At 44.5% G+C, this 9032-nt stretch overlaps 1 protein-coding gene across 1 annotated transcript in view; it reads left to right on the top strand.

Annotated features, from left to right (window-relative positions):
* Window positions 1–6698, top strand: part of RUNDC1 (RUN domain containing 1) — an 11812-nt gene extending 5114 nt beyond the window's left edge. Inside the window, exons 2-5 of the mRNA XM_003786310.3 lie at window positions 1946–2104; window positions 3968–4166; window positions 4784–4903; window positions 5583–6698. Coding sequence (XP_003786358.1) covers window positions 1946–2104; window positions 3968–4166; window positions 4784–4903; window positions 5583–6448 — 1344 coding nt within the window. The 3' untranslated portion in view covers window positions 6449–6698. The remainder of the gene's footprint in view (window positions 1–1945; window positions 2105–3967; window positions 4167–4783; window positions 4904–5582) is intronic.
* The last annotated feature ends 2334 nt before the right edge of the window (window positions 6699–9032 follow it).

The raw sequence follows: 9032 nt of genomic DNA, 5'->3' as shown, positions 1-9032 counted from the left end.
CCACCTTAGGTGTACGTGGCTGGCACCTTAGCCCGTTGAACTATAGGCGCCGAGCCGAAAAGCAACAATTCTCTGGAAAGATTGAAGAAAACATATTCTGAGAAAAGGCTTATTAGCTTTCACTTTGAGCAAAACTAAAACAAGAGAACTGTTTTTTTAAAATACTTGAACAAAAAGTTAATTTGTTGTTTTTGTTTTGTTTTGTTTTCATTTGTTCTTTCTGATACCTTACTTCTGGAGGGCTTGGTAAGTACCATTTTTAGGTTAAATTTAATACCCTATAGAATTTTAATTTAAATGCAGCCTTACAGCTACAAATGATTTACTAGTCTTTTTGATATTCAGGAAAGGCAAGGAAGGCCCACTGTTTGAGACTGTTAGCAAGACCTGACTACCCCAAAGTGTTTTTAATAATTTAAATACAAAACTATCTGATGACCAAAAGTGAGAAAAGGGGGCAGCGCCTGTGGCTCAGTGGGTAGGGCACAGGGCTCCATATAACGGGGGTGGCGGGTTCAAGCCCAGCCATGGCCAAACTGCAACAAAAAATAGCCAGGTGTTGTGGCGGACGCCTATAGTCCCAGCCACTCAGGAGGCTGAGGCAAGAGAATCGCCTAAGCCCAGGAGTTGGAAGTTGCTGTGAGCTGTGATGGCACCTCACTCTACTGAAGGCAACAAAGTGAGACTGTCTCTAAGAAAAAAAAAGTGAGGAAAGGAGTCACTGATCCAGGAAACTTACTAGATGCTTTTTTTTTTTTTTTGAGACAGAGTCTCACTGTGTGCCCCTCTGTAGAGTGCTGTGGTGTCACAGCTCACAGCAAGCTCAAACTCTTGGACTTAAGTGATTCTCTTGCTTCAGCCTCCCAAACAGCTGGGAGTACAAGCGCCCGCCCCAACGCCCAGCCATTTTTTGTTGCAGTTGTCATTGTTGTTTGGCTGGCCCAGGCTGGCCTTGAGCAGCTCTGAGCCCCACATGCTTTTTTGTTTAATTGTTTGTTATCTTCCCACCCTCCTGACTTGGCTGTGTATTTTTTTCACTACCCCAGTCACTTGGGTTTAATTGTTTTGATTTTGTAGAAATAGTAGTAATATATTGGGGAGACTTTCAAGCTAAAGAAAACTGTTTATGAATTATAAACAGTTTCTCTACACTCTTGGCCCAGATTGTCTTGTAAAATTTGGCTACACAGAGTATTAAGGAGTTGTGCTGTGGCAATTGGCTGTAGGGAATGGGATGCCTCAGAGGCTGTCTTGGCTAAGATAGGTTGTTTCTACCCTAACTAGACCTTTGGGAGAAAAAAGCAGGCCTTGTTGTATTCACCTTCTATTTCCAATGAGGGACTGATTTTTTTTTTTTTTTTGAGACAGAGCCTCAAGCTGTCCTCCTGGGCAGAGTGCCGTGGCATTACAGCTCACAGCAACCTCCAACTCCTGGGCTCAAGCGAGTCTCCTGCCTCCGCCTCCCAAGTAGCTGGGACCACAGGCGGCCGCCACAACGCCCGGCTATTTTTTGGTTGCAGCCGTCATTGTTGTTTGGCGGGTCCGGGCTGGGGATTCGAACCCGCCACCTTAGGTGTACGTGGCTGGCGCTTTAGCCGGTTGAGCTATAGGCGCCGAGCCTGATTTTTTTCTTAAAGAAAAGCTTCATTTAATAAGTTGCTTTGGGCAAAAAAAAAAAAATTCTTATGAATCTATCTTATGAAGGGTATTATTTCATTTGAATTATTTGGAAGCATGTTTTATTGGTTATCACTGGCTTGAGATGATTTTTTTTTTCTTTTTTGTTGCAGTTTTTGGCCGGGGTTGGGTTTGAACCCCACATCTCCAGCATATGGGGCCGGCACCCCACTCCTTGAACCACAGGTGCCGCCCCTTGAGAGGATTCTTAATGTGCCCTGAGTTTTCCTTTTCTCATGAAATAGATCCAAGTGTTTTCTCTTCTTAGAGTGAGCAAGAAAGACAAGAGCGTCTGGAAACACAAAGGGAGAAGCAGAAGGAACTGATACTGCAGCTCAAAACCCAGCTAGATGACCTGGAAACATTTGCCTATCAAGAAGGCAGTTATGACTCCCTGCCACAGTCTGTGGTCTTGGAAAGACAGCGGGTAAGCAGACCTCAGGGACATGTCCGCCACTGCCCAAGATTAACTCTTCCCTTCCAACATTTATAGGAGATCCTTTCCCAACTTACTTTCCCTTGACCTTATTACAAATCCTTTTGCAGGCCCAAATCAAAGGGAAGTTTTACTATTATTTGGAACCATTCTTTACACATGGAAAATACAGGTTCCAGGCTTGGCGCCTGTAGCTCAGTGGCTAGGGCATCAGCCACATACACTGGTGCTGGGCGGTTAGAATCCAGCCCAGGCCTGCCAAACAACAGTGACAACCCACTCGGTGCCTGTGGCTCAAGTGGCTAAGGTGCCAGCCATGTACACCCAAGGTGGCGGGTTCGAATCCAGCCTGGCCCGTCAAACAATGACGGCTGCAACCAAAACATAGCCAGGTGTTGTGGTGGGCACCTGTGGTCCCAGCTACTTGGGAGGCTGAGGCAGGAAACTCATTTGAGCCCAGAAGTTGAAGGTTGCTGTGAGCTGTGATGTCATAGCACTCTACCCAGGGGGACAGCTTGAGGCTTTGTCTCAAAAAAAAATAAAATAAAGTAACTTCTTTTTTATTTAGTCATTTAAAAAATCTACTTGGTTGCCTCATATAAGCTAGGCTGTCTCAAAAAAAAAAAAAAAAAACAGTGACAACTACAACCAAAAAATAGCTGGGTGTTGTAGCCAGTGCCTATAGTCTCAGCTACTTAGGAGGCTGAGGTAAGAGAATTGCTTAAACCCAAGAGTTTGAGGTTTCTTTGAGCTATGACACCACGACACTCTACCCAGAGGGACAGCTTGAGGCTTTGTCTCAAAAAATAAAATAAAATAAAATAACTTCTTTTTTATTTAGTCATTTAAAAAATCTACTTGGTTGCCTCATATAAGCTAGCTTTTTTTTTTTTTTTAAGAGAGACAGTCTTACTTTTGTCACCCTCAGTAGAGTGCCATGGCATCACAGCTCATTACAACCTCCAGCTCCTGGGCTTAGGCGATTCTCTTGCCTCAGCCTCCCAAGTAGCTGGAACTACAGGTGCCCGCTACAACACCCAGCTATTTTTTTGTTGCAGTTTGGCTGGGGCCGGGTTCAAACCCACCACCCTCAGTATATGGGGCCGGCGCCCTACTCACTGAGCCACAGGTGCCACCCAATATAATCTAGCTTTTTCCTACCACCTACCACTAGTTGGTAAATATTCCAAACTGACTTTAATACTGTATTTATTTAAGACATACCCAGTAAACAAATCTGCTGGGAGAGATATAGCTATAACGTTCTCTACATGTTTGTTTACTCCTGTGATGTGGTTGTTTTTCTGCCTGAACTGGGGTTATGTTATCTGGATTTCAAATTGTTCCTAATGTCAGGATATTTGGGCTGTTACTGTGCCTTGAAATTTTACATTGATTCTTTTTTAGTTGCCTAGAGTAGGGCAAGAAAGGATAAGAAAGATTAGAAGTTTTATTTTATTTTATTTTATTTTATTTTTTGAGACAGAGTCTTACTATGTCACCTTGGGTAGAGTGGTATGGCATCACAGCTCACAGAACCTCAAAATCTTGGGTTTAAGCGATTCTCTTGCCTCAGCCTCCCAAGTAGCTGGAACTACAGGCGCCCACCACAATTCCTAGCTAGAGAAGAGCCATTTCTATCAGAGAGGAACTAAAGGTTCTTGTTACTCTAAGAGTATAGAGTCTATGTTCTCAGCTTGAGAACATCAGTTGAATTGTTTTCTTTCACAAATTTGGAGGTCTGTGTGCTTTTTATTTCCATTTAAGGGTAGCAGACATGTTAGCTAAGATTCTCCTCCCTAGCCCTTTCCCTAAAAATTCCAAAGGGTGTGCTTATGCTTGTGGTTTTGTTAGGTGATCATAGATGAGTTAATAAAGAAACTGGACATGAACCTGAATGAGGACATCAGTTCCCTGTCCACTGAAGAGCTTCGTCAACGTGTAGATGCAGCCGTGGCTCAGATTGTTAACCCAGCCCGAGTCAAAGAACAGTTGGTCGAGCAGCTGAAAACTCAGATCCGGGACCTTGAGATGTTCATCAACTTTATCCAAGGTCAGAGGAGGGGATGGGAAAAGAAGAATGGACAGATGTCATAATAATTATATTTATTCTAAGTACTAATACCTAAAAATGCCAACTCTTGATGTACCATTTACAAGGTGTTTCAATCACTTAGGAAAGGAGCCAGCATGGCAGATGGAAAGAACTTGGGTTTCAGAAACAGATAGTTAAAATCTCAGCTCTGGGCAGCGCCTGTGGCTCAAAAGGGGAGGGCGCTGGTCCCATATGCTGGAGGTGGTGTGTTCAAACCCAGCTCCAGCCAAAAAAAAAAAAAAAACCAAAACCCCAGCTCTGCCACTTACATAAAGGATCTAAATAAATGGGAGCTAAACTTTTGCTACACAGGCACACAGAGTATTATAATGGACATTGGGGACTCACAAGCAGAGAGGTTGAGGGGGTAAAGGATGATGAAAATTATCTAGGGAGTACAATGTACAGTATTTGGGTGTTGGGTACATGTACACTAAAAAGCCCAGACTTCACCACTATGTAATATATACATGTAATGGAATTTAATTCATACCCCCTAAATCTATTAAAGGAAATTTAAAAAAGAAAGAAGAGGGGCTAAATATGTGTCTCCTCTTTGTAATTTCTGATTCCAGATGAAGTAGGAAGCCCCTTGCAGACAGGTGGTGGACACTGTGAGTGCAAGGCTGGAGGGAACACAGGAAATGGCTCCACCCGGGCAAGCAGCAGCAGACTGCCTCCTGGAAACAGCAAAAGTAAGTGCATCTTCCAAAATAGGCAAATCTATAGAGACAGAAAATAGATTAGTTGGGTGGCGCCTATAGCTCAGTGAGTAGGGCGCCGGGCCCATATACTGAGGGTGGTGGGTTCAAACCCAGCCCCAGCCAACTGCAACAAAAAATAGCTGAGCATTGTGGTGGGCGCCTGTAGTCCCAGCTACTTGGGAGGCTGAGGCAAGAGAATCACCTAAGCCCAAGAGCTGGAGGTTGCTGTGAGCTGTGATGCCATGGCACTCTACTGAGGATGACAGCATGAGACTCTGTCTCTAAAAAAAGAAGAAAATAGATTAGCTGTTGCCTAGGGCTTGCAAGAGTTGGGAAAGTGGAGAGTAGAGAATTCTAATGGTTCGGGGCTGCTTTTGGAGATGATGAAATATTCTAAAATTCATTGCAGTGATGGTTGTACAATTCTGAATTTACCAAAAACAACTGCACACTTTAAACTGAATTATATGGTATGTGAATTGTATCTCAATACAGCAACTTATTATAAACCCATAAAAAGGAAGTCTAGCTACATCCTAGATGGCTCTTGCTTTCACGTGGGACCCATAATGTGGTCAGAAGCAAGATTCTACCTCAGCTTGTGACTTGCTAAATGTAGCTCTGCATCATCATGGCCTCTCACTGATGAGCTATTCTCTTTTCCAAACAGCAAAAGCGGAAGATGTGAAGAGAGTCCGGGAGACAGGGCTGCACCTGATGCGGCGAGCTCTGGCAGTGCTCCAGATCTTTGCTGTTAGCCAGTTTGGTTGTGCCACAGGCCAGATCCCGCCAACCCTGTGGCAGCAGGGCCAGGCTGACAGAGACTACTCTCCCTTACTGAAGAGGCTGGAGGTGTCAGTGGACAGAGTGAAGCAGCTAGCCTTGAGGCACCAGCCTCATGACCATGTCATCACCTCTGCTAACCTCCAGGACCTCTCTCTAGGAGGCAAGGATGAGCTGACCCTGGCAGTACGGAAGGAGCTGACAGTGGCTGTGAGGGACCTGCTGGCCCATGGACTGTATGCTTCCTCCTCAGGCATGAGCCTCGTCATGGCCCCCATTGCTTGTTTGCTGCCAGCCTTCTCCTCGGCTCCTGAGACCATGCACCCCTGGGAGCTCTTTGTAAAGTACTACCGTGCTAAGAATGGCCGTGCTTATGTGGAATCTCCAGCCCGGAAGCTCTCCCAGTCCTTTGCCCTGCCTGTTACGGGAAACACTGCTGTGACCCCTAAACAGAGCCTACTAACAGCCATCCACATGGTGCTGACAGAACATGACCCTTTTAAGCGCAGTGCAGACTCGGAGTTGAAGGCCTTGGTGTGCATGGCACTGAATGAGCAGCGGCTGGTGTCCTGGATGAACCTCATCTGCAAGTCGGGGTCACTCATCGAGCCCCATTACCAGCCATGGAGCTACATGGCGCACACAGGCTTTGAGAGTGCCCTCAACTTGCTTAGTCGTCTCAGCAGCCTGAAGTTCAGCCTCCCTGTAGACCTGGCTGTGCGCCAGCTGAAGAATATCAAAGATGCCTTTTGATGAGAATGGCCTGCTCCTACACCAGCGCCTTGTTCAGTAAGGATAGATGTGTTAGTCTTCTAGTATAGGAGCAAGGAATAGGAGGAGGGGTAAAGACATTTTTCCTAGACCCTGCTTAGGTGTCAGTGAAATGAGTGTAAAATCCATTGTCCCCACCAAATTAGCATCTTGAAAAGATGTGCCGAAAACCTTCTTGTTAAGAAGGTTCTTAGCCAGGCGTTGTGGCAGGCGCCTGTAGGCCCAGCTACTTGAGAGGCTGAGGCAAGAGATTCGCCTAAGCCCAGGAGTTGGAGATTGCTGTGAGCTGTGATGCTACAGCACTCTACCGGGGGTGATAAAGTGAGACTCTTGTCTCTGAAAAAAAAAAAAGAAGGTTCTGCCCTAGTGTGTAACTACATTATATGTGGGCACGTGTGCTTAAACCTATGTTAAAGGAATCAATTGTGGCATACAGTTAATGCCCCAACTCATTGTGCCTTGTTTGATGTTTTAAAAAACTTGGGTTGCTCTAACCTTTATTTTTATAACAGCGAGTGACAACATGAGTCAGTTGGTATCAGAAGATATTCAACTTGAGACTCCTGTTAGATGAGTTGGAAGCCATCTTCTTGTATTTGAAGCAGGTTTGAGAGTCCTGAAGTCAGAATTTAAATTCCTTTTATAAATACAAGTTCTCCTTCCTAACCCCGAGTTCAGGGAAGACTATATTTCATGGCTGCCTCTAAAACGTAGGAATGGAAATATCTGAGAATAACGTTTCTTAGGCAGTTAACCACAAGTTGACTTTAACATAAGCCCTTTTTCTTGTAAGAACTGACATCTTCCTAACAAGGTAGTCCTTTTCTTACAGTGCAGACAATGGTCTTTTCTGTGTGTTAGGAATGAGAACTCATGTTCAATATCCTTTGACAAGTAAACTTTCCTTCACACACTTCCCAGCAAGACAGTCTTTTTAGAAGTAAATGTATTCAAGATAAACTTCTCAAGAAAATCCTTGCCACTTAAGTCATTTATATATAGGAATACATGTTAGTAACCAGCAGCTACCCCTCCCTGGGTTCCTCGTTAGGAACCTCTTGTCTTGGAATCTGGATGATGGAGGAGGTCTGATCGTGCAATAGATGCTGCAGTAGGGGTGGAAACTATGGCAGATCACTGTGTACAGACCAGAGGGCCAAGTAACTTTTCATTGTGAAACTGATTTTAGAGTGGTCCTATTTGGTCTTCAGTATTTTAGCCTTTGGTTCATATTTGTCATTCTGCTTTGGATGGGCACTGCTCCAGGATTGACCAAAGAGGGGCAAAATGTATCACTCCAAGCATGACTGATTCAACATTGTTTTCATGTATTAAGTTGCCAGCTGCACTTTATTTCTGCACTATTATGTAGTGCATTGTAATTTAATTTTTTTCCAGTAATAGATATATTTTGTGAGACAGAGTCTCAGTATGTTGCCCTTGGTAGAGTGCCATGGCGTCACAACTCACAGCAACCTCAAATCTTGGGCTTAAGCAATTCTTTTGCCTCTTCCTCCCAAGTAGCTGGGACTACTGGTGCCCACCACAACACCTGGCTATTTTTTGTTGCAGTTGTTATTGTTGCTTAGTTGGCCCGGGTCAGATTTGAACCCACCACTCTTGAGTATGTGGCTGACACCATAATCACTGAGCTATGGGCACCAAGCCCAATAATGTATCTCAAACAAATAACATACTGGGCTTGGCGCCTGTAGCTCAGTGAGTAGGGTGCCAGCCACATACACAGAGGCTGGTAGATTTGAGCCCGGCCCAGGCCTGCTAAACAACAGTGGCAACTGCAACCAAAAATAGCTGGGCGTTGTGGCGGGTGCATGTACTGAGGCGGAAGAATTGCTTAAGCCCAAAACTTTGAGGTTGCTGTGAGCTGTGACTCCAAGGCCCTCTACCGACATAGAGACACTCTGTCTCAAAAAAAAAAGATACATTATTGATACTTGATTAGTATGGGTCCACCTTTCCTGTGAAACAAGTATAAAATGTGTAAAAGATAACTTATATGGTTGCTAATAAATCATAGTATTTTGTGTAGCTTCTCTGAAGACCTTAGAGACCCTTGGCTTTGGTTTATATGTCTGGTTTTGTCTTATCAGCCTATCTGATCCAGATCAGTATTTCTTTGAAAGCTGTCTGCTTCCTCTGCCCTCTACACTGGATCAACTCAGCTATGGTGGTAGTAGTGGTTTTTAAATTTTTTTTCCTGAATAAATTCACTAAAAAGTGCCCTTGGCAAGATCATTCCCTCTCGCCCAGGCCTGCAGTCCCATCCCTACAACACATGTCACTACACATGCTGCTTTTGGAATTGGCATTCTAATCCATTTGTCTGGATATCATTTAGGGTGGGCAATAACTGATATAGCCATATGGCATAGCCTTGTATTATCTTTTTCTAGTACAAAACTAAAAAGGCTTTTTTTGTTTGGTTGTCATTGTCACCCTTGGTAGACTGCTGTGGCATCATAGCTCACAGCAACCTGAAACTCTTGGGCTCAAGTGATTATCTTGCCTCAGCCTCCCAAGTAGCTGGGACTACAGGTGCCCGTCA

Source organism: Otolemur garnettii, unplaced genomic scaffold, assembly GCF_000181295.1.
Source record: "Otolemur garnettii isolate 467f Iridium unplaced genomic scaffold, OtoGar3 scaffold00018, whole genome shotgun sequence".
In the NCBI taxonomy this organism is placed as follows: domain Eukaryota; kingdom Metazoa; phylum Chordata; class Mammalia; order Primates; family Galagidae; genus Otolemur; species Otolemur garnettii.
This window is presented reverse-complemented; position numbering and strand designations above follow the sequence as displayed.